The following is a 27,362-nucleotide window of genomic DNA, read 5'->3' as shown; positions in this document are numbered from 1 at the left end:
CAATTAACATTTTATAATCAATACACGAGTCGTGTACCCTATGGTTTCGGGTGCCTTTTGTAATGAACAAATAAAAACATATCCTACAACACAATGTGGAAATAATTAATTATGGCTGATTTTCAAACGACAAGAGAATAATTCTAAAAACGTTTAGAAAGCACTAAGCAAGTGTAAATGACTTCAGTTCAATTTGAATTGGTCACGTATTTCACCGAACATAATTGATTGGAAATTACAATATTTTTTAAATAAATGGAATATAATTCACTTTACATACATTCATATTACATAATTGTGTGCTTTTAGAACCATTTTGTCTATTTCAAGGTTCCAAAAAATAGAGCCATACGCCATACGCTTTTTCGGACGGGTTCCTCCTTGTGAGCGGTGCAGGACCGAGGGTCTGGCAAGGGAGAACGTATACAGTCGTTCGGATGGTACGAAAGCCCGAGGTTCCGTGTACATATTGGCGTGCACGTTAACGATCCATTGGCAGTTGGAATTCGATATAATAGTAGGCCGTTGTCCGGGGGAAATTTTCCTTAGAGCACACTGTAGGGCGTATATGGAACAGTAGGACGTTAAATCCTATTTCACGTTTTAAAGAATTGTAATAATAGTACAAAATGAAAACGCATCAGTTGTAACTCAATGGGTTATTAATGTCAATTGCAATGCAAATTGTACTTACAAATAATGAAATAGATTTAAAATGTACATCACCGTAATGAATGAATATTTACATCAATCTTAATATGAAATTATATATTACTTTGAACTCAAATATTTAGTTTGATAAAACCATATATGTCATTCAGTAAACAAAAGATTTATTTCATTAGTAATTTCATTCTCTAACATCACATTACATCACAGTATAACAAATTTCCAAAGTTTGATTTCAGATATTAAAAAAACGTAAGACGTACATCGTAATTATATTTCCTAATACTGTGAATATTAAACGGTAAATGAGTCATTTTACAAATGATTGAAGGAATATCAGTTTTAGGGAATTTAATGCATATGTTTGATTTGAGTTGTTTAACAAACGTAAGGCGTGTATGAATTTTTACATCACTTAAACATACATTATGCAAGAGCTAAATCTGATTATTGCAGGTCTTTCTTTAGGCCTGAAATGTTATCTAAATTATTAATTAGACATTACTTAACTTATCCGGACCATAATCAACTCCCGATGTCAAATCTAGCCTGCGATATTTACTGGATTAGGATCCGATTTGCTGCTTAACTTTCATTCTTGATTTAATCCTATGTATTTTTTATCGTACCGACTTTAGTAATGATGATCGAGATTAGGCCGAAAATTCAATCGCTAAAATCTCGGTTCAGAGTAGATCAATTTGACTGACATTTTCAGCAAATTCCCTTTACATTATCTAGTTTTTAACTATTATAGTGATAACCGTCAGATCTTTGTCTAATCTCCCATAATGTATCTTTAAATACTGTAATTTTTAAACAGGGTGTCAGTATTATGGAATGACCAAAGTAAAAATTATATGTATATCAAAGTAACCCTGTTGATCCCTTCGTGTTTATCATTTGCATATACTTGAGACCATGGTAAACGTATAAACCATATAGAGACTTAGTATAAGTCAACTTCTGTTTATCTAAATTTGATTATACTAGGAGTCGTGTAGAGATAGGAAGAAAGCACAGCCTCCTCTGGCCGACACCCCCCGTTGTTCGTCCACAAATAAAATATTTTATAACGTTTCTGGGGGTCAGTTCGTCCAAGACGTTTAGAAATGAAACTGTGACAGTCTTAGCCTTGGGGATTATAGATTTTAATGGCCTAGGTTACATGTATTTATGGGGTCTAAAAAGGATTGCAATGTGACTGATGCAGATAATTTATAAAGGACAAACTTCACAATAAAGAGATATCCAGTTGTTGAAATATTTGATTTCATAAAATTGCAATTTTCGATTCCCATTTTTTTACCCACCTGCTTGTAGCCATGGACCTTATAATATGTATTATTCCATGACGTAACGAATATAGAATAAGTCTACAATTCCAAAACTTCATTGGAAAACATCTGAAAATAAAAAAATATTTATTAGCTTCTCTTGGACAGAAAAACATCTCAGTATTTGTAATTTAATATAAATGTATGAAATGTACAGTTTATAATGTAAACATTTCCTCATTAATATATAATAATAGTTAAATATCAACAGAATGTATCATTTAAAGGTGTATCATCACATTCTAACCTTAAAGTCTTATTTACTGAATTATACTTTGGCGGCTAAATTTGGTCAAAATGGACTAATATCTGTATCTATATTGCTCTATATTGTATCTATATTCTCATCTATTATACGGTTATGAAGTTTCGTTACAAAAATACGTATCTTATTCTTTGTTCTTATAAATATTCAGCCTTATTGATGCAATATTTTCCATCATGACGTTCTAACTTTAATGTGATGTTTTCCATCATAATGTTTCAATTTCATCTATTTTCCATCTATTGTGTTCTAATCTGAATACAACATAAATTTAAAGACATAACGTGTTAATCAAGCAAAGTCATAGTTTCCATTATAAGGGTCTTAATGCCATCTTATCCATTGCCCTTCAATTGAAAATGATATCCTAACTGCAATTATGTGATAATTTTTATGATTATATTTTAATGAAATGGGATTTTTTTTCTGAAAATAACAAATGCATTACTTTGGCATTTTCAAACACAACACCATAACTTTAATTTTGTGTTACTTTCCATTGTAACGTTTCAACGATTTCCACCATTAGATTCTAAGCGCATTTGAATCAACTAAATGTAATACTGCTGTGTTGCGAATTTTTCAATCATGATATTCTTATCGCGATGTGATATTTTCAACCACGATGCTGTTGCTTTATTGATACCGAAATTGTATATTCATTCTAAACATATTCACGTTTCAAACAAATATTTCCAATAAGATACGTAAGCATAGTTTTGCATATTTGTCTAGATGTTGAGATTTCAATTAATGTGGCACGTGGAGGCCATAATCATCTCATAATTTCGATATTTTTAAGTTTGGGGTTTATTTTTGGACGTGGTTGAGCTTTAAATCATGACATTTTATTTCGCATGTAATGAATTCAATTTCAGTAATGTATAGTCATCAAAATTATGCCAGACTGAAACTCAAATTATCCAAACATTGCCCGTTTCCTAGTATCCTTAAGAAAAGGCCAGAAATTCTTCACATTGATTAGTTTTAACTTATGGATATGGGCAGTTTATACAGCTTTCTATTGATTTTTCAACGAAGCCTTCATTTACCCAAACATAATAAATATATAGAAATATCGGTCCTACTAATGAGTGACAAGATTTTTTGTCAATATTGACTGACAAGGAAAGATATGTTATAGATATGCGTATTCTACACAGCGTATTAATTTGACCCCACATATAATGATGATTCCGAAAATTTTACCGTTTACTCAAATTTACTTAATGGGTTGTCAAAACATGCTTTAAAACAGTGCATATTTTCTATTTTTAGAGACAAAAATTGTTTATGGGCCGTCTATTTTGGTTTTGCATTTGTTAACTGGTGACCTCCAAAAAAAATACGATGATACCGAATCTCACTATTAAAAATATCAGTTTCATAGATGTCATGTTTCTGTATTTTCTTATACATCATGATATAAATAATACTTTATTATCACACAAAACAAATTATAACTTTCATCGACACACATAAAACATAATATTACAAGCTGTCGTCCATAATGATTGACAGTCATTTTCTGTGACGATATTTGACTGACAAGCAATACGCTCAACAAGCATTCGTCTAGATCATGCAATTGCCAATAGAGGGAGTGCATATTTCTTTTTCCATCGTTTTAGTCTGCGGAATGGTAAATATACCAAACCAATGGTAAGTAATTTAGTAACATTGTTTAAGAGAGAAGCTCGGTAGATCTTCGAAGCGTGACTCAAGCCTAGAAACCTGTGCTGGTTGTAGAAACGAACTGCTAAATACCACACACACCATTTTATGATCATTTTAGTACCCGCCAATCAAGCGATAGAAGACCGACTCAGTGGGCTAGTAATTTCAAAGTACGGGGATCAGTTGCCGAGTGCGAAAATACCCAAATCACATCGTCACTTACACTCTTTAGCAGATAATCTGTTAGTAGTGGACAGTAGTGAGGTAGGGGCGGGCACTCCTGTAACACAGAACCTCACGTGCAACAACGGAAGACGATAGTAGCAGACGACACGCTGAACCATCACGATCATAGCAGACGACAGTATCTCGGTCTACATATATAAACATTGCATCATATAAGTGTAACTTTTAAGCGAGAGACAGAACTTCTTCGACTCTCCAAGATGAATCCATATGCATTCCGTGGTTGGCATTTGCCTACAGCTTACAGTGAATCTTCAAATTGTGATCGAAACTATTCGGTGTATCCGGCATCATGGACTTCGAGTTATTTCGGCTCGCCGGCAGCGGTGTACCCTTTCCAGCCAGAAAATACGAAACAGACAAATAATAATGATTGGAAACTTCAAAATGTTTGTTCTTCCCCACAAGACTCTACAAATAACGCACAATCTATCGTCAGAGACTCGAATTCTTTGAAACAAGGTTATGAAGGACTACTTTATAAATCCAATTCCTGTCGGGGAGAGATGGAATTGGGCAACCGGGAAGAATGTTCGCGAAATTGTTGTGCCATCTCATGCACGTGCAATAATAACCAGCAGCGTCTAAATGTTATAGATAATACCTGGAGAAGTTCGGAAGTTCCGGGAACTCTGGATTTCAATAAAACACCCAGCGTCTCACCATATCAGAGTTTTTACCAAAGAGGTAAGACACATTTCTACTTTCTTGTTTAATAATATTCAGTGTTAACGTTATAAATATAGCCCATGAAAATATATATATATATACTTATTTTCGTATAAAAAATCTAACGGATGTTTAGCAATTTTTTGGTAGGGTTCGTTAGTTTAAATCGTGCTGCGATAAGAACGTATATCAAAGAAATACTACTCCTTGCCCTCTTCTTCAACATGACCTACACAGGGAATAAACTCAAAATTAATCTGTTTGTATCCATCTATAAACTGTCTATTATTGTCACTGGTTGTTTTGGTTTGCTTGGTTGCTTGGTTGTTTGTTGTTGTGTTTTTTTTAATGGGTCTATGCTGTCGCGTTAAGTGTTGGGGTATGTTTTTAATTTTGTGACTTAAACTGAATATACGAAATATGTTTAATCACGCGTGGCGTTATATTTTAATCAAAGAAAGTTGATAGACTCCTCGTAATACAGAAAATGTCTATTATAAACTTGACGCATGGCTGTCTGCGTAATTATGAAGTGGTCTAGATCGAAGCGTCTAGTTCAACGACAGATCATCTAATTATTAGTCATAATAATCTATTTGTAAACAAAACCAATAAAGTAAAATTATGTTTATATTCACAATAAATTTTTGGCTGTGTCTATTTATGGCTAAATGAGTTAAGAGCTAAATCTGTTCGTAATTAACCCATCTTTTCTGTATAGTCAATGTTATTACTTAATAATGGACGCGTCAAGCTCATGCTTTGAGAATTCTGAGATCAAATCTGCTTTTTTGCTAAGTATTATAATACTCACTGAAGCCAGCCAGGTTAGATCGGTATAGTTAAAGTTTTATGAAAATAATTTAATATGATTTTTTATGGGCTTTGTAGCTCATTGTATTTACTTATTCCCGTATAACGTTAGATTTTACACGTGATGTATGGGTCATAACAATAGAAGTCATTCAGATCAGATGAAAGGGTCTTTAATTGCAAATGCTTTATTTTAGGGAATATGCTTTATGTGGAATATTTTTTTGGGAGGAGCTAGATTGTAACAATGGGTTGTAACAATTTAAGTCACTCAGATAATTGCAAATGTTTTATTTTAGGGCAAAATTTATGGACTATTTTTTTGTGAAGTGTTAATTCAATATCAAATTGATTTGTTAACTGTAAAGCAAAACTGGGGACAGAAAAAAAAATAATAAGACATTACATTTCGAAATGCATTTAATTCCATTACATCTATGAGAAAATGGACAGAGTGGGTGTCAAATGCGTGTTATATGCCCTAGTAAGATTATGTAAAATAATTATTCATAGCGTATGAAAGCTATCAGAATTTTGAAATTTTAACTTTTAATACCATTTATCATTTTGTTAGTATGTCAAAGGGTAACATACGTTGGGGCTGATAACATACCAATAAAACAGCATATTGCCTCAAATAGCTCATCGTTGACACATAACTGACTTTATTATGACATTTTCTTCCGTTAAGATTTATTTCATGCAGCTTTTGAGAGGGCAATTCGACTCCAAATATATCAGTTTTATAAAGTTTAAATTTATACATTACTTAAACCTGAAATGGCAATAAGCACAGTTGCCCCTTTTTTTAAAAAAAAAAGAGTGGACATTACTGTATTAAGGGTGTATGTTGATTAATATTAAACTGAATTAGATCAATATTGTGAATTTGAAAATAACCGGGTTATTTTGCGATAGGATTATACCTTCAATTACAGCAAGTTTCGGTTGAGAACTTGATCCTTCGATTAATTTGATATTTAAATGTAAACCCCTAATGATTCTAGTGCTTTTGATTGATTTCCTTATTTAAAAGAATGCGTCTGTAACAATGATGGATTGACATGTCTTAATGTTTTATGTACATATAGGTTTCAAACTCGGGTATGATTTGTAAACATATCACTAATTTTTTTAGTAATAAACTGTTACTTGTTTTTCAAAGTTGCATATCATTATGCCCGAATGGAATATTTTCTTAGATGTAACAAAAAATTCATCGCTTTACAAGTATGCAAAACAATCATTCCAGTTCGATATTATTAAATATATTTTTTCAAGTACCTATGTCTTTTTTAGTTATTACTTGTTTTTCATATTATACATATCATTAAATCTCAATGAAGTATGTTCTCAGATGTAACAAAACAATTATACTGTCATACAAGTTTACAAAACAATCAAAACAGAAATTCATGTTACATATTTTTTTTAAAAAAAAACCTATGTGTTTATAGTTCTTTGCATTAGAATTAAATACCCCGTTATGTCATTTATCATCTTTATAGGACATGTAAACTTGCTCCAAGCCAAGTATATAGGCCATGTCGCCTTTGTATGATATGTCAAAAACCTACGAGATAAAAAGAAAAGAATATGACCCTACCATAAATAAGAAATATATGTTTTGAAAGAAACCTACTCAATTTACATGTATGTTATAGCGCAAAAAAAAAAAAAGAAAAAAAAAGTTAAATGTTTTTAATCAAAAATTTTACCCAAATTGATTATATTTTTTTTAACGGTAGTAAATTTAATTTGGCATGACGTGTGGCATAACTTTGATTTTTTGATTACATTCTATTTTAAATCTTAATTTCTATGAAATTTCATTAGACAGTTAAAATATATAGCTATAGAAAAGTGATAATGATTTTGAATCCATTGTTTTACCCTGCATATTATAGGCGGCAATTTCCTTAGGTTTTTCAGGGTTTTAATTGGGGGCATTTTTTTAGGGTTTTTATTGGGGCATTTTTTTTTAGGATTTTAATTGAGGGCATTTTTTTAGGATTTTAATTGAGGGCATTTCCTTAGGGTTTTTATTGAGGCATTTATTATTCTTTTGCACCTTCAATAATAAATGGTCGATTCTCTATTACCATGTATCGTGAGGTGGGTGAATTTTGGTCTGTAAAAAGAAAACGTTTTGCCCAAGAAGTCGGTGGACTTTTTTTTGCCTGTAGCTGGACACGGACCTGAAATTAAAACTTTTTTTTTTGTGGTGAAGAAAATCCGAAATAAAACCTTGGCTTTCGGCGATTGTTTTGTATCAACGATTTTCAGATCAAACAGCAGAGAACATGAATTCGGTTCCCTGATATTAATGGTGCATTTTGTGCAAATATTGATTTAATTCATCATACGTTTTAATGGTATGTAACAATCTATTCAAACGAGCTATAAAGTTGCCACTTAAAAGTCAGGAAAAAATATCTTTATGATCAGGGTGGGGGAATAGGCCTATACAGTGCAGATATAAATATACAAGCAATAGAGTTTGTCTTAATAATACATTTCGTTCCTCTGTTTTGCTCATCGTGATATTTTTAGATGCTGTCTTTATAAATCATGCATAAATATATTTTGATATCGTAATAAAATTTTTAAGACATAAATTTGACGAAAAAAAGAAGTTTACGGGTTTAATTTGATTAGGCGCATACTTATCATTGATTTATATGTATTTCATACAGTACTACATATGGCTTAAATATCTCTTGAATATACCATTACAGTTTCGCTTGCTTATGTTTTATTTTTTATAACTAAATATTTAGCATTTCCAGATTTCACAAACCATTTTAACCACTCTGCACCACCACCCTACCGACCCCCCCCCCCCCCCCACACACACACACACACCTCCGATATTGCAATAGTTAGAAAGGGTTTGTTTTCCATCAATACAGTACTCTTGATAATATAAAAAAAATAGTTGAAATATCGTTATAGGTCAGATTATGTGCATCCAAAAAATTATAATTTTGAGGTTCAAACCGAAGGCAAAAATATGTTTGGTGTGAAATAGCTTTACTTAGCCGTAGAGATATCGCAGAAATAAACGCAAAAATAAAGTTACCCGATTTCGGTACAAGAGAAATTGTGTAGTGATCATTATATTTTTTTTTTCTTCTGTAGTCTAATTTTAGGCAAAATTTGAATATGCGTATTCTGAGAATTGAATCTGGTACAATATAAAAGAATGTTAAAAAAGGGAAGTAGATATATATATCTATATTATTAATCTCTAGTTGTGCCCTCAAAGACCATTTAAAAACGTCGATTCCGGCTGTTGCAGGAATACCCAAAGAATGACGAACACATACATGAATAAACAAATTTCTTATCTCAAATGGTTGGTTTAATATATACAATACCGAATCCGTGGAAATATGGCAAGGCGAGGCACAGCACCATCTGGCGTTCTGTGAATTATCAACACATTGTATCGAACTAATCTCTATGGAATAAATAAATGATATCATCCAAATTACATGCTTCATTGACAATATGAATGAATATAAAACTAATAAATATATCTTCTGAAGGTTGATAAAGTGGAACAAGTGGTAAATAAAAATTAAGATTAATATTTTTAGAAAATTAATTTACATTATAACGAAAATGAATAAAACTATTAATTACATATTAATAAATGTACTCAGTAATTCATTCAGGGCTAACATAATTATTGATAAACATAAAATAATGCTAATTCAATAGTTACAAACAAAATTATCTGAGATGGTAGATTTGTCAAATTTCAAATCACAATTATACATTTTCTTGTTGATTATTCAGCTGTTGTAAATATATTGTTGTAGTGATAATGCCTATTTAAAAATAATGTTATATTTAATATAATTTAAGCGCACCTATTCAGCTGGTTATTCAGCTGTTGTAAATATATTGTTGTAGTGATAATGCCTATTAAAAATAATAATGTTATATTTAATATAATTTAAGCGCACATAATATGCGAATGGAGAATCAAAGTGCCCATCTGAAAATAAATTTAAAAAATTCAGATGATAAAATAAAAACAAAATTGTTGATGAAAAGCTACAAATCAGCGGTGAGATAAATTTTGCTTAAATTGGTTATTTTCGCTTATATTAATTTTAGTTAAAAATCATTATAATCTGATGGACATCTATGGTTAATTAATCATGCTTTCTAAACAAACTTGTTAGGTGAACGTGTTTAATTGATAAAAACTTTAAAAAGATTTCAATAGATATAGCCCGATGCAAGTCAATGAGGAAGCTTAAGTGATTCTGGCAAGATTCATTTATAATACTATATTTATTAAAAAAAATAAGGTCGCTGATCGTCATTCGCATTTTTTGTACAATATATGCTTAATCTACGTTAATATTCTTTTTAGTTGGTTATTTAACATTTAATTCAACAAAAACATTGATCTTGGCGAGGATACAATCGGATTAGAAAGAGGTCCATCAACAGATTATAGCGAAGATTCTAAGTGTTGCTGGTTTGTTTTGACCCTATCCTGTTTATTACGTATGCAATTCATTATATCTGTGTAAGACTGATCGGTTTTGAACATGTTTGGACTGATAGAAAATCAACTTTTACAACATTGTAGTTTGCAGGGGATTTTAAAAAAATCCAACGAATGACGATTAGAGGCTTTATTTTTCTAATTAACTCATAAAGGGAGATAAATAATTAGGCTTTAATTCAATAAACGGTAAAACGTCTACATGATTTTCACATAAATTAATACTGAATATGAGTCTGTACAAACCCACTATCATTAACTGTAATATCGGTTATTATGTCTGCTGAAATATCCTTATAAATGTTATAACAAACTTACAATATTAGTTTTTAAAGTAACAAACAAATTGACTTTGAAAATATTTCTGTCATTTTTATTAAATCTAACAAATTATTTCAGACTAAATTTATGACATTATCTGTGGGAAGATTTAAAACACTGTTTAAAAGATTGAAATTGTAACCCATAGATTATAAGCCTTTGTAAACAGACCATGTGCTTTTGATTATAACGCGAAAGATTTATGTGAAATTGATAAATAATCTTAATATGTGCTATATTCTTGCGATATATCGAATATGTTCGAATCCTTACCCTTAATTATTTATGGTTGTATGGTTTAGAATAATTTCATTGAAAGTTGCCGATTCCGATCGTGCATTTTTCTTGGTTTAATCCACAATAAAATTTATTCAAATTGATTATTAATATTTGATTAAGATTAAGAAAAGCAAAATACGAACAGTAGAAACTCTCATGGTTTGGATAAAACCTGATTAAACAGTGGTCCATCAAAAGATTTTATCATTGGTGGCGCTACTAATTGTATATACATATCGCTAACAGCGGATTGTAAAAGTGTTGTAAAATTTCAGTTCATCATATCTTTGGAAGTATTCAACGGAATAGATAACGGATATTCCCTTGATGATGCATAACTCCAGTCGCTTTAGGATACATGGCCAAAGTATTGTAATCTGAAACAACAACAAAAACATAGTAATTCAGAATTAAATAATTTGGTTAATTTATTCTGTAAGTCTTGGTCTAAATATATGTGACACGTAAAATAATTTAATAGGTCTGTCCGCTGTTTGAAGTTATGCTCTGTTCAAAAAAAGTCGGAGAACAAAACCAAAGAGATAAAGGAAAGTCTATATAACAGTTTATGTCCGATTATAAAATACATAAACTATACCAATAAACTATAACACATAGTTATTTAGGCGACTTTTCGAAAAGAGTATTCTCTCAACGTTATCAAGCAAGTACAGTAGAATCTGTATTTTGCAGCCACTCAAGGGAATTTTCATGACTGACCGCTTAACAGAAGTGACCTCTTAATAAAATCGCAGTGTTTGTTAGTAAATTTACGCTAGGATTCATTTGGGAGCTAACATCAATACGTGCATCTAACGGTAAATTTGGCCGTCGCTGAAAATTCTTTGACTCAAATCGCTGATATATCTTCTGTAAACGTATCATTTTGTACCAACATTGATACGACTGTCTGTCTACCATTGTGACTTATTTGATAATATTTATCCATTTTTGTGTAGGGCAATTATATATTGACAAGCAATAACAGCAAATCAGAAACCATGTATATTAAAATACTGGCGATTAAAAAGGGGTAACAACCTTATCGTGTGATCAGAATGATGCCAGAATATCACTGAAATGAACGATCAAAGGCAGTCTTTAAAAGCGAGGACATGCATCATTAGTATTAAAATCGTCACACTGAACCTGGATGATTTTGGCAAATAATTGTTATGGGAGATTAGATAAAAATGAATCGAGTATTTAGCGATTGAATTTTGATCTCGATCATCATTACTAAAGTCCGTAATATAAAAAACATAGTCTCGATTATCCATTTTTTGATTTAATCAGAAGCTGCAGATCGGGTTCTAATCCAGTAAATATCACAGGCTAGCGATGCCATCGAGAGTTGATTATGGTCTGGATAAGTTAATTAATGTCTAATTAATAATTTAGATAACATTTCAAGCCTAAAGAAAGACCTACAATTGGCATATTTAGCTCTCGCATATTGTATGTTTAAAGACATACCAGGCGAAACAGTGTAAGGAACTGTTATTATGTATTTAAGGATATGAAGAATGGTCTGGCTTGTACCAAAACGGTAGCACAATGATTATAACTAATATTGTGTATGGGAGATAAAGATGGCGGCTTGAAATCAATAGAACTCAATGCAAAGTTGAAATGGCCATAAATTAAAATTGATTGATTTGAATTTTTTTTTTGAAGAAATGTGTTATTTGATAGACGTATTATGATCGTCAACTCAATATTTAACCTCTATTCTGGCATATTAGGCTTTTAACAAATCTTGTTTTCACCTGAATATCCAAAGGTACAATTCTTAAAGTGCATATTTTACAATACGAAGTGAATTGAACGAGGATGAAGTAATCCACAAAGACAGAAATTAATTCAATTTCAATGTTTGTTCAATATTCTAGCCCTCTTGTCCACGGTGCATTTGACGTGCATATACTATATTGTTTTGTAAACAAAAGTAACATATGCATACATATTGCAAAACAAAAGAAAACACAATAAATCTGTCGATCTTTATATCTGAATTTTTCTACGTTTTCAATGTAAGTTTCGCTGAACATTGCTTTACAAATATGATTATTGGGAGACAATGATTTAAAGAGCTGATACATGGTAATAACATAAGTCTAAGATGGTTATCAAATACTCTATTAAAGATGCATTATATAAGAATTAGATAAAGAGCTGGCCGTTCTTACTATAATACTTCAAAAATAGATAATGAAAAGTGAATATATTGAACTTTTCATTTAAATTACGTTATTCTGGGCGTGTGTTAAAGTCCATTTAAATCTCGGCCTTCCGATGTTCTAGAGAGTAGATTATGCGCTTGTCATGTTAAGAAAAATGTCTAGATAATAGTTTATATAAAATTTGAGGACAGAAAAAAGGACCCAAAATAGATGTAGCTCTTACGTAATGTATCTTTAAGTATCAATTTCAGATTTATTTGGTTCTATAAATTTCAGAAACACAATTACAATGAATGCGGTAGCCCCGTTAGAGCCATTGTAATTATTAAATTCTATCACTTAAAGGAGCTAATTCTCTATCCTTCGCCACCTAGAAATGGACACAAATGGGTCGCATCGCATATATCAATGTAATATGAATGTATATAAACTGATTTACATTCAGTCGTTCTGTTTTACTGTGATTTATAATCAGTTATGTTCGGCGAAATACACGAAAGGGTTTAAATTGAATGGCAGTTTTTGACGTCTTGTATTTCTAGTCTACACCGGTAGTATTGTCCTGTGGGATATTTTTAGCCTCGTTCATCGAGTCGCGTCATTACAAATGGCGCTCGAAAGCATTCTGACACTCGATTCGTATGCCAATTTTAAAATTTTCATTTTTTGTTAAACATTGGATATCAGAAGCTCAACTTTTCATGGTAAGATAACATCAATGCTGATTTAAATTGGCCAATAAGTCGTGTTTGCAATGTCGAAAACTGTGGATGATATTGTGTTAGCGACATGCCTATATAAACAGTCAAAACGTCAATGTAATGTTTGTGTTTGTTTTTTTTAAACCCTTTTATAGTCATTCAAGTTTTATTCAATGATGATGGTATAAAATGATGGTATAAAACGATTGTTACTACTGTCAGTCATAAAGTACATGATATAAGGGATTGACTAATATCAAGATCCATTTTTCCATAAATAACGCAGTACGATTTTCATCTGTCACGAATGACTTTGAAAAGATTTGCATATATCTTTTATTAATGCAATGACTGCCCCAGGTTGCCTAAATAAAAGATAACGAGTTTGTTGTATTATAATGCCTGGGGTCTGGAAGTCTCGGGTTCGCTCACGGTGTTGGCCAAGAACAATCTGATTAAAACACAGATCCAATTTCGTTTCGTTTTTATAGATCAAAATTTCGATTTTACTTGTCTTTACTACACTTGTAGTGTAGGCCATCGAAAGTATAAAAAACGAAACAAAATATAGATCTATATTTTAATTAGATTGGGCCAAGAAAGTTCCACGGGATTTGTCGGTGTGGTTTCCCCCTTGTCAGTGGTGCAGGGCGGAGGGCCTGACAATGACAACTATCTTATCGGATCGGATCAAAAGCCGAGGTCACGTGCAAACATTGGCGTGGCCGTAAAAGAAGAGTAGGCCATAGCGCCGCTGTCCGGGCAAAATTTCCCTCAAAGCACACTGCATGGCATATGCCCGTCTTCATTAACCCTGTGGCTGCAGAAAAGTAGGACGTAAAACTCCATTTCATTTCATTATCAACAGTATTCTCTACTGTTTTAAAATACAGATGTGACGCCACCCTTTGATGTTGGCGTACCATTATTTCGAATAATATACGGGCTACTTGCCAATCGTACATTATCTATACTAGATGAAATAATGGACTCGCGTGACGTATTTCTTTGAAAAGCACGTGCGGGATAGTGTCTGTATTTTAAGTTGTTTAATGGTCTCGAGCTAAAGACATTGCGTAATATATTGAAACAACACTCGGCTAACGCCTCGTGCAGTATCAGTACATTACTTAATGTCTGGCTCTCGACCATTGAACCATAAAGCTAACCAAATTCTAAGCATAACATATACCATGCGCAATTTAGGACCCAATACAGGTGTCGTGTTCAATCGCGACATGTTGTCTTTAAAGGAGCTAAATAGCTAACATTTGGGCCCTAGAAATTGACACAAGTGGGTCGCAACTCATATAATACTGTAATATGAATGTATATAAACTGATTTACATTCAATCGTTTCCGTTTTACTCTAATTTCAAATCAGTTATGTTCCGTGAAATAAGCCAGCAGTCTCAATCGAATGCAAATTCCTAGCGTCTGGTTATTCCAGTCTACATACGCCGTTTGGTTTGGTGCAATATGTCTAGCCTCGTTCCTCGAGTCTCTTGCTAGAACTGGGGCTGAAACGCATTATGGTACACGATTCGTGTACCAATGGTAAATTTTTTATTTTGTCTTAAATATTGGATATTGGATATTTTTCCGGTAAGATCCTAGCATCAATGTTGTTTTAAACTGACAAATAATTCGTGTTTTCAATGTTGAAGATTTTGGATGATATTGAGTTAGAGACTTAGCTACTTTAATATATTATTATAATAATAATAATAATAATACATTCTTAATATAGCGCATTCTACAAACATAACATAAATATCACTAAAAATGCATGGCAAAGTCTCAACGCGCTTTACAGAGACATGGGTTATAAAAATATATATTATGATTTAAAAATACAACGATGATATGGTGTTTATATAATAACGTCTAGTGAATAAAAATACTTAAAAGACAGTAAAGGTGATTTTGACTAGTAAGATTTTTCGTCACATGATTCAGAGAATTGATCAGCAAGTGAAATGACGCTTGAAAAGCATGGTTTTAATTGAATGTTTAAAAGTATCAATGTCATTCTCAGTATTGAGTATTGAGTATTGGAAGGTGACAAATTCAAAAAGGGGAGTTTAATCGTTTTTGTTGTTGATTTTTATTCACATTATTTCAAACTCTGAATAGATGACAAAATAATTATTCAAGTAGGCAGTTTTCATATAGACATATCAATCATATAGATTTTTAAAAACTGTTTTAAGGTGTTATATAAAATGATTAATGAACTTTACATAAATGCAACTATTTTAATTTTTTATTACAAAAAGTGTATCTGCAAGAAATAAATAAAAAGGTTCACTTAACGAAACAATAATAATATTTTTGTCATGGACAGGTTTAGTGTCCCTTCAACACAATATGGAGGGTTTTTTTATTTATGTTGTTATGTTTACAATGTTGGGCATGTGTTCCCGTCTACCTTTCTTCAATTTCCAACAGCCAAGGGTTCTTTTAACGTGCACACCAATATGTACATAAATGAAATTCGATATTTCGTATCATACGAGCGACAAAGCGCTCCTTACTTGTTGGCCTAGTGAACGGCGTATCATTGCCCGCAGACTTTACGTCGGTAACGCGGAATCTGTGAGGAGAATTCGGCGATACGAAATCGATGTCGTATGTATAGAGTGTTATTATACTTGCCAGTCGCCAGTGAGAAATTGGCCTGTTGGTAACCTTGGTGTGCATCGGTTTGGAGACGGCTCCGACGGGTGATATTTTGTCGTTGGTGTGGGGGGGGGGGGGGGTTCTTTGGATTGTTGCAAACATTAAATATGTACGCAAGTAACAGTAATGTCGTTCAGATTGAACACAAGAAAAATAACACAAGCTTTAAAATCGTAAAAAAAGTGCTAGCCCCAATTATCCAGAGTGGTTTTCGTTGTGCAAGAAGATAATACAGTGTTCAGATTTCAGTTTGTCTTGACCTCACTTAAGAACGCGACGGCTTCTAAAATCAGAGCGGATAACCGAGACTATCATATAAACTTTTCAAATTGACATTGAATTTCAAATATACATTTTATAAAATGTAGCCATTTATAATATTGGGTGGTCTAGCTATTTAATATCAGTCCAATATGGATTATCAGCTTTTTCCCCGTTTTTAAATTATTGTGCTTAAATAATATAATGTAATTCTCGTCTGCTAATAATACAACATGTTTTTGTTTTACTGGATCTTGGTATCGCAAGTTCTGCCACCAGAGGGAGGTCTTTCCGCCACACACCGTGAACGACATCATGATTTATGATCCCTTCCGTTAACTTCGCTAATGGAAGATAACGTCGGAATCCTTGTCTGTGCGAATTTCGCGCACGGTTCGGGTTTTTCAATGTAGAAAGAACAAATGTCACGAGTATTTAGTTACGAAATTCTCTTGTAGCCATTTTTTTTCTGAAAGCCTCTCCAAAATAACTTTTCTTCGGTAATCTTATCTCATTGGACGGAATGCCAACACCCATACATGTCATATAGACACGTGCTGTGAATAGATAATGATAAAAGCAATGTCTATCAAATTAAAACATACATATTTAAATATGTCATGAAGACCCGCTTGATCATTATCATAACCGGAAGTGACGTTAGCTTGGACGAAATGGGTCCATAAACATGGATTTATTTCTCATTGTAACTTTGTTGTTTAAAACCATTCGTTGAAAAACGTCTTTCCTATCTTCAGTAGCCCGGTCGGTGCAGAAAAGTAGGACGTTGAACCCTATTTCATGCCATTTCATTAAAACCACTGACTGTTATTTGCATTTTGCAGACAATCTCTAATCTTTCGCAGGTAAATTCACGCTAAAATCTTCTCAAATTGATTATTTGAATCAAACAGGCATTATGCAAGGGCTAAATCTGCCAATTATTAACATGACAAGACCATAATCAACTTTCGATGCTATCGGATGGGCCCGATTTTAAGTAGACTAGAACGGTTTGTTCATTTAATGATTTAATCTAAAAATGGAGAAGCGAGTCTAAGAATCGAATGTAGTCAAAACTACAACTTCGCTCAAAATAAAGTAACTTAAATGACATTTCCAATATATTAGTCATTCTGCATTAGTCTTTCGATGCATCATTTCTTTGTATTTACTGAATGGAGTTAACCATTTTTCGACTGATATTCCTTTCAGACGAATGAAATCATATTTTTGTACATGTTACCAAAAAAAAAAAAAAAAAAAAAAATTGCTGTTGTTCGTTTTGATATCTTAAAGCACTGTCAGGAAATGACAAGAAAATTTGTTTTGTCAATATCACCCCAAAGTATCGCAAAAAGTGACCGACAAAGAAAGATATGTTATTGATATTCGACACTTCATATTCAGAATTTAAATAATGTCAAGAACAATTCACAAAAATAATACATGAGTGAAATCGACAATATGCATATGTGTAGAATATGCATATTAATAACATATCTTTCATTATCGGTCAGTTGTTGCGATATTTTGCGGAGGCGGCGGAAGCAATCTACCGTCCTAGGACGAGGGTCCAGGGGCCAGAAGCTCCTGGGGAACTAGATCGTCAGAGACGCTTTCTGGCTAATGAAATTACTCAGCAATGAAGTGAAATTATATTTATTTTTTAAATCTCTTACCATGCAAACACAGTCGATGGTCCTTTCCTGCGATGCTGAACTTGACAAATATATGCATAATAATACCAAGGTTGTGGGCACTCTAGAGGTCACAATTTTTATACGATTTTAATTAAACTGGCAATGTAGGTCTCGACACTTTTAGCTTGTAGACCCCATAGTTTTTATTTGATTGTCAAATCCGTTCACATATATCACCGTTACACAATAATTATGGCTGAGATCAAATTTTGTGAAAATCGGACGGAAACTGCCCGAGAAAATGACCACTACCCTTAAAAGTATGTAATTTCCAGGTTGGCGCGTATTGGACCGTAACTTTCTGGATTTCTTGGAAAATGTTGGCGATTTTGCATGGCAAACGCTTGTTTTAACTGGTCATAACTGATAGCAGTGAATTATTTGACAGATAAGGAACACAGGGAAAGAGTGTGAGAAAAACTCTATCCCGGTGTATTTTTTAATTATCTACTCTATCATAGATACAAGGGAAGTGAGATGGGGTTGAAATAAAGATCGACTGTTCAGTTAACCGAGAGTCTCTTAACCCAGGTATCAGTATGTAGAATGTGAATATGTCTATCTATTATTTAGGTGCCATTGACAAAAGAAGTGCTCATATAGGTTCTTGCCGAAGATAAATATTTTTGAATACATCTAGTTTCTAACAAATTTCGGTAATGTGAAACCTTGGACATTGCAATATTGAATTTGGAGCGTTTAAGATAATCCGTAATTTTTGGTGACTCATGACCATGTGAACAGGCAAATTAGACGAGAATTCTATTTGATAGAGGGCATCGTAAAGCATTGATTAGAGGTCAAGGTCAACATTAGGGATTATATCTATTTTATTAATTTGAGGCGTAAATGCAAAAGAATGACTGTAATTTGCAATAGTGTGAAAATAAAACCGCGGGTATATAATTCTGTATAACCATTTCTACCCCTGTGGTTCATCATGCCTTTAGCTAAACAAACCAAATAACTAAAACATTTGCGTAATACGTCACATAAAACAGCAAGGAATTAATTTTCTTGGCGCAATATTAAATTTTGTTTGACGTATCGCAGACCGGGAGGGAAGAGCGTAAACCATTTTCATTACGCGAGTGTTAATTTATATAAAGACTTCTGCCCAATGTTTATCTCTCTCTGTTTACCTTATGGGCTACCGTTTAATATATTTACTTTGTAATATTATTGCGCGCCACCCGTCGGATTTGTGCACATGCACCTAATAAAAATTGACAGCAGGCTAACGAATTTTAAGACATCTCGATAGTAAAGTCTTTAGAGTTTTATTATCATATATTCAAAGTTTTATTCAGGGCTAGCAAACGTTTATTGTCGATTGAGCACCGCTTCACTGCCTTTGATCTTTTTTGCACGTGAATGGTTGGAACTATAAAACAGGCGGAGTGTTTGTTTAGTGTATAGTGTGTAAGACGTTCGCCATATCGGATTATATTTAGGGATCATGTGGCGATAGGTTGGCTCCAGTCAACGACGTGTAGATGATCCCCTGTAGATTTTATGTCAGTCTGATTTAAAGAAATTACACAGATAAATGATTTTTTTTCTCCAAATGTTTTATTCTTAAAAATATTTAATAAGGAAACGCATTACGTATTTCTGCGAATTGATGAAAATACTTATAATGTCGCTAGAAAACCAGGTTACGTCAGTGTTCTATTTTGAATGATTACAAAAAATTACTTTCAAAAGTAATTTTTATTAATTTATCAGATCAATTAACATATGCAAATTCAATGTCATAATTATATAATCTGTCCGGTTACCAATGTCAAATGATATTAATACATTACATACAGCATAAATTTCGGTTTGTACATTTTAATAAAATATGACCTTTCTGTTCTAAGAGATCAATATGTACTTCGAGTTTGCCCCTACCACGTACATTCATCTCAATGGGCTCTCAGTGTTATCATTTTGTTTTCTATATTCGCTGTTAAGATCTGTAGCGGTTCATTTGATGGTTAAGTTGTTTTATAGAATTTCCGGTATATCTTTCACGACACCTAAGTGACCTAAGTGAAATCATGCAATAAATGATATATTTGGTTTTGCAATTCATTGGTTGTTTTACTGGAAATACCTCATTATTAGTTATCTGAAATGGGGACCCTCCATCAATATAATTACAAGTAAAACAATCGTTGCATTGTGTAACAGTGTGTGTTTGCTGATGAGAAGAGAATTTTGTCCAAGAGACTAAAGTTCTAAGTCTTGATGGCTGTCTGAGACTGATTATGATTCTTGAATTTTTCATAGTATTTTTTATTCTGTCACGAAACTGTTTTTAGACAATAGATTTTCCATCCTCTTGAACTGGATTATTTGTAGTGACTAGCGGTAATTCAAAATTATTCTTAGGAATAATGGCTTTTGGCTCGCTTAATTTGGCTTGCTCTAAATTGCTCTAAATCTCTCTCCGTAACTTTGTTTACTAAGAAAAGCTTTCAGTTCCGCTAGTCTTCTAAGTTTTGTTTTAGCATTTGAAACTATTGTGCAGACACTTCGCGCAAGACCATAGGATATTTCGTTCAAGAAATCAAGATATTGATGAGTATCGGAAGGTTTATAATAAAAAAAGGTCAGTTTCAATTTGACCATTACCTGACAATATAACAGTCACATTCAGACAATGCAAAGACAATTCACCTTTTTTAAATTGTGAATTGTATACTGGGGTCCTATGAGTATAATTCATAAAGGATCTTGATTTGGTGATTCGTTTTGTTTCAAGATCACGAAGGAAATGAAATGAAATGATATGGGGTTTAACGTGCTACTGTTCTGCTCCTATACTGTGCTAACGAAGACGGGCATACGCCACACAGTGTGCTGTGAGGGAAATTTTGCCCGGGCAGCAGCCCTATGGCCCACTCTTATTATATCCGAACGATTAGACAGCTGACCTTGTCAGGCTCTCCGTCCTGCACCACTAAGAAGGGGGAAACCACGTCGGAAAATCCCGATAAACTTTCTCGGCCAATGCAGGGATCGAACATGCGACCTCCAGGCTAGCGAGCCAGCGTCTTACCCACTTACCACGGTGGCCCCCAGATCACGAAGCCATCGTACAACCATCTTTGTTAGATGTTACAAGTTCTGTGCCAGATTTAATATTTATCTAATGATACTATAGATCTCTTCTAACTATCCAAGCGTGAGCGTAGCATACGCCGGGACGACTTTTGTTCCAGTAGCCATACGAATAAATTTACAACAATATGTAATTGAGATTATAAAAATATATAAACATGTAACTCACTTTGGACGACAATGTGAATTATCAGGATTATATACGAACATGACGACTTATTAAAATATAAAATACAAATAATAACAATGGATGAATAATGAAGAAGCTTCTTATCCCTTCATTGATTCTTTAAGCTTCATAAAAGTTTGTCCCTCAAACTAATAGAAATATTATGGCAAGAAAGGTGAATGTCGCCTGTGCGTAACGTTTTGGGTGTTAACTTACCTTTTCACGTAGACCAGACGGTGTTACTTTAGCGACCTGGGCGGTGACTTTTATCCGTATATTATGATAAAGAAAAACTGCGAGAGTTTTTATGAGTAAAGACTTATCACCTGTTTAAGTTTCAGTCTACACTAAACTCACTCAAAGAAATCTTTTTAGTATTATTTTATTGCGAATATGATACTCAAAGCTGTATAGTAGCCCAAAAATAACGATTCGTTGCCCGTATAGCACAAAGAAGACATTTTTAATTCTGTGATAAGCAAAACACACTTATCCCTTTTCATGACCACTTAAAATAAAAGGAAACTTCTGCGTTATATAGATATAAATTCTGTTTAACTTTGTTTAAATATACACTTCCGCACGTGTATTTTAAATTTAAATTTAAAGCATGTTTCCGAAGCAACAACTGCTAGTTTTATAACATCTAGATTTATGGCATTAAAGCGAGATCAAGCTTTCTGTTGAAGATGCAGTTAAAGATGCATTATCTAAGAACTACAGATGTATTATTTGAGTGCTAAATATGCCGAATGTAGGTCTTTATTTTGGCTTCAAATATACATAAACTATTATTTAGACAGTTATTCACATGGCAAGCTTATAATCAACCCTCTAGAGTTTCGGGTGACCAAGATTTAAATGGATTGAAACACGACTGCCATTTAATAATTCAATTTAGAAATGGTGAATCGAGACTAAGTCTCGATTACGAAGTACTATTGCTACGATAATAAACAATCTATGTTGGATCTTGTCAAAACACCGACAACCTCGGTCAGAATAAAGTAATTTTAATGAACTTTTCAATATATTCATGTATCTTTAAAGAGGCATTATGTAAGAGCTAATGTAGATCATCTTTCGCTTGTGGACGCAGTGGTTCATTGAGAATGCGTCTGGTACGCTAACCAATAGATATCGGATTTGCTCCCGTTTCTCAAGATTTTCCGGTGTGGTCTCCTCGTGTCAGTGATGCAGGACGGGGGGGGGGGGGTGCAAAGAACAGCGTCTAGTCGTTCGGATGGGACGAAACCCCCAGGTACACTTTGGCGAGCACTTGACAGTTGGAATTCGAAATAACAGTAGGTCGTAGTGCCGCTGTCTGGGCAAAAATTTTCCTCATAGCACACTGCATGACGAATGCGTCTTCATTAGTCATATTGGTGCTGAAAAGCTTTCACGGGTAATTAATTCGTCTCCTTCACCTTGGACACAAGTAAAATACTCAGCCCACAACATCAGCTAAACTTTATTCGTCGGACAGGATGTCTGTAAAAAATATGTACAAATTTGAAGTCCTCATCGTGATGACAATGACAGCTAAGGAATCTTACATCATGCGATACTGGCGAAGACTGACATGCAAAATGTAAAGCGAAGCATGTGTGATCAAACTTGAAAGATGTTCTGTCGCATTTTTTCTTTTGTCATAGCTCGCGGCAGAAAAGGTAAAGGTCGTTTTGTCTGTTTCAAACATAAGAAATCGCTGTTTTATCATTTTTAACAATAGTCAAGTCATAAAATGAAGCAAACATTGTCAGGTATCATAATAAAATTATTACTTGACTTTGAAGATGCATACTATGTCTGATAGCATTAGATTTTTCATACCCCGAGTCTGACCTAGATACTACGTTTTTTTTTGGATTTTCTTTTTTTTTTTTTACTTCTCTATTTAAAGTCCATTTGCACTTTGTCCTTTCAAATGTTACTTAGAAAACGCCTAAAACCAAACATTATTTTAAAAAAAAGGGGGTCACGGTGGCTAAGTGGGTAAGACGCTGGCTCGCTAGCCTGGAGGTCGGGTGTTCGATCCCTGCATTGGTTGAAAAATTTCATCCAGATTTTCCGGCGTGGTTCCCCCTTGTCAGTCATGCAGGACGGGGGGCCAGACAAGGACAGCTGTCTAGTCGTTCGGATGGGACGAAAAACCGAGGTCCCGTGTACACATTGGCGTCCACGTAAAAGATCCCTTGACAGCTGGAATTCGATATAAGAGAAGTTCGTAGTGCTGCTGTCCGGGCAAAATTTCTTTCATAGCACCCTGTATGGCGTATGCCCGTCTTCATTAGCCCAGTTCGGAGCAGAACAGTGGGATGTTAAATCGCATTTCATTTCATTTCTTTTTAAAAACGATACCTAAAGCCTAAAGACGCGTGTTTCACTCTTTGGGGTAATGAAGGTTGTGCCAAAGGAGAAGAGGGTGCGTGTGGGGGAAAGGGAGTATCAACAGTCTTGAGATGTTGAGATGGAGCCCCCCCCCCCCGCAAAAAAAAAAGGCTGAGGGCTATCTAGAATAAAGGGGGTTAAGGCCAGTATGGCCATCACAAAGGGCTTCAAAGGGCTAACACGAGGTTTTATTCTTTAGTTCCCATATTCTTCAAAACAGAACATCGTCGCAAATGTGTCAGATTTGAAACGTTAATGTGTTATGAATAGCTTTATAAGACTTATAGTATACAATGCATTATTAATGGTTCCAAAATAGGGTCCACAGACATCTTAGAGGTCGGTCAAAACATTTTGGAAGTAGAGAGGTTAAAAGATTCGTGAGGTCAAGTAAAAGTGATATATCAATGAATTTCAGTAGCTGTTATGAGAGCCACCATGGGGTCTTTCAGTTGATCCATGATATGTTTATCAAAGATAAAAGTAGTTGCACGCGGCGTATGTCCTAAAGCAGGACGGGGGGGGGGGCTCCTTGGAAAAAGTTTGGAAACGACTGAATTAGACTACGGCAAAATGTCAGACAATCATGGGCATCGCTACACTTCGGATATATATATGTACAAAGTGTTAAGATTAAGATTGCTAAACGTGCCTCTCAACAGAAGTAGCCCCGCCCATCACGATTTTAGAACTATTTAATTCTAAAATTAAAACGGTTTGTTTAACATATTGTCGCAGATTTAACAAATGTCTAGATGTATGATATAATTATTCGTCAAAGATATACAAACAAATTTGAATTAGACCAAGCAAATACCACTGGGGTGGGAGCATGCGCGTCACAAACTTGTTTGTAGTATTTACTATCTATGAACAAATATCCCAACAACGGAACCAGTCCATATCGGAGATATGTGTGATCCAGATGACCGAGTTACCTGAAAACTCACCCAAGTCACTCGTCGACACATACACGCCACCTACCCTTTAATCAGAATTTCGAGCGATATTTTCTTCTAACCCGTAAGTTCCTTTAAAACCATTGATAAACGGTAATAATCATATTTGGATTTTCTTTTTTTTTCAGATATGCAACAATCTATCCATTTACCATCAACATCAATAGCACCGACTACTGTTACATTACGCAAGAGAAGAAGACCTTATTCGAAATTTCAAATCGCCGAATTAGAACGGGAGTATAATTCATCAACATATGTTTCAAAATCACGACGATGGGAATTGTCGCAATTGATCAACTTATCGGAACGACAGATCAAAATATGGTTCCAAAATCGCCGTATTAAAGCCAAAAAAATTATCAAGAGAGATGACGTCACTACAATTTCACACATGGGAATGCCACAGCCATCTTGAAATTTAATCGGCATACTTACAAAAAAATTGAACAATCGGACTAATTAAAGGGACGTTCCTGAAGCGCCCGTGATTTGGGTATAATTTCTGTGGTGTCTCTTTTATGCACCATCTTGCATAAAACGAAAGTAGCTACATATGACACTACAATTTCTTATCAATGAATGCCTTAACTATCTTGAAATTGAATCGATGTTTTTGTTAAAATATCAACAAAAAAAAACCAAGAAAAAACTTTTACCAAGACGGTTTAGGTGTCATTTGTATGATGTTCTTGCATCAAATATGATTCGAAGAGAAGCGCTGATGAATGCAACAAGAGGATTGAATGGCTATGAAATTCACCAAAATACAGTAACCTTATTCTGCTGGTTTGATGATGCTACCTTCGTTTCTGGTTTTTTTTATACATTTTATAAAAGGCCCGAATACGTTCAGGGAAATAAATTCTCGAAATAACAAACGTGAGAAACTCAATCCTTTCTTTAATCAAATTATTGTTTGAAATATTCAAGTACAAATTATGGCAATGTGTCTCGCAACTGCAATATCTCGTGTAGTGTGTCAATATTATGAAATCCCCAGCCCCACACAAAGATCCCCTCCATTATTTGTATTTGTATTTCTTCAATCGAAGCAGGACTCTTTGGTTGATTGTGATTGGTCGATGGACGACTCGCGGCGTATGAATATTTCCTTGGCATCAATAGTATTTATTAAGGTAACTAAAATTTATAATTAATCAATCTGCATAGATATTTTGTTCGGCAATGTCTATGAAAACCATAAACGACTGTCAAAATTGTGATAAGTATTATGATACAAGGTTGATATTTATCGGTTATTCAATGGCGATTTGAAAATGGTTGAATTCAACATCATAATTATTTAACCTTGGTCAAATCTCCAAAGAACAACCTTTGAGGTTTTAATAAGGCGTGTTTATCACATAATTGGAACATGGCAGACATATTCGATAATAAACTATTTGTTAAATGAACATTATTGCGCAATTAATATCAGAAGGAAGCGAATCACCGACAGAGAGGTTTTTTTTTTATTATTTAATTTTTTCTGTCAATAGCGTGATCAGCAATGAAAGATGTTTTTTAGATATTCTTATTCTACATATCATATCCAAAATTTAATTGATTACATAAATAAAATGACAAAATGGTCGCTATAGACCCCCCCCCCCCCCCAAAAAAAAGAAAAAAAATTAAATAAATAAAATAAAATCAAATAAAATAAAGTAAAATAAAACTCTCTTGTCGTCTGTGATTCAAAGGACCACATACACGTGCCTTTCTTCAGTACGAATACATACGTATGCTTTATACATCATTATTTGGAAATGTAGGGCCAGATTATCGAAGTTGTGTTCCATATTCCATTTATGATGAACAGATAGTAACAACAAATAATTATAGGACTAATGATGTCATTGTCCACCATTATCGTCTTTCATTTTAAAATATCCTTCTAATGTATCGTGGAGAGGTGGGTGGGGGTAACGCATGCGCGTTGGGTCATAAGGGGTGTGTTAAGTGGTGTGGTTTCGAATCCCTGCTTGTACATGACAAGGAGTAGGGTCGCCTGTACAGCACCTCGTGAGATTTCTCCGGGTCGTCAGGTTACCTCCCATCACTAAGGCCCCCTACCAATCTGATTAAAACACAGATTCTATTTCGTTTCGTTTTTAATAGTTCAAAATTTCGTTTTACTTGTCTTTACTACACTGGGATTTGGAAGAGTTGTTATATAACCCGCGTTCTCGATGATGTGAGGTGCATGGAACTGTGGGTAACCCACTAAAAACTTCAACGTTGAATGGTTAATCAAATATCTGACGGCATAGGACCAAACATCGCTCGTATGACCTCTGACGCTACCTTCCACTACAACCGGTCAGATCTTCATGTAGAAGAGGCCATCGAAAGTATAAAAAACGAACCGAAATATAGATCTGTATTATAATCA

General features: G+C 33.9%; 1 protein-coding gene across 1 annotated transcript; it reads left to right on the top strand.

Annotated features, from left to right (window-relative positions):
• The first annotated feature begins 4,167 nt into the window (after positions 1-4,167).
• Positions 4,168-26,386, top strand: LOC126820960 (homeobox protein Hox-D12a). Its single transcript, XM_050549183.2, has 2 exons — positions 4,168-4,881; positions 25,093-26,386. Exons 1-2 carry the CDS (start codon positions 4,395-4,397, stop codon positions 25,380-25,382), a joined length of 777 nt encoding a protein of 258 aa, XP_050405140.1. The 5' UTR covers positions 4,168-4,394; the 3' UTR covers positions 25,383-26,386.
• The last annotated feature ends 976 nt before the right edge of the window (positions 26,387-27,362 follow it).

This window comes from Patella vulgata, chromosome 5 (genome assembly GCF_932274485.2).
Source record: "Patella vulgata chromosome 5, xgPatVulg1.2, whole genome shotgun sequence".
Classification (NCBI taxonomy): Eukaryota; Metazoa; Mollusca; class Gastropoda; family Patellidae; genus Patella; species Patella vulgata.
Note: the sequence above shows the minus strand (reverse complement) of the source record. Positions and strands in the feature narration are given on the sequence as shown.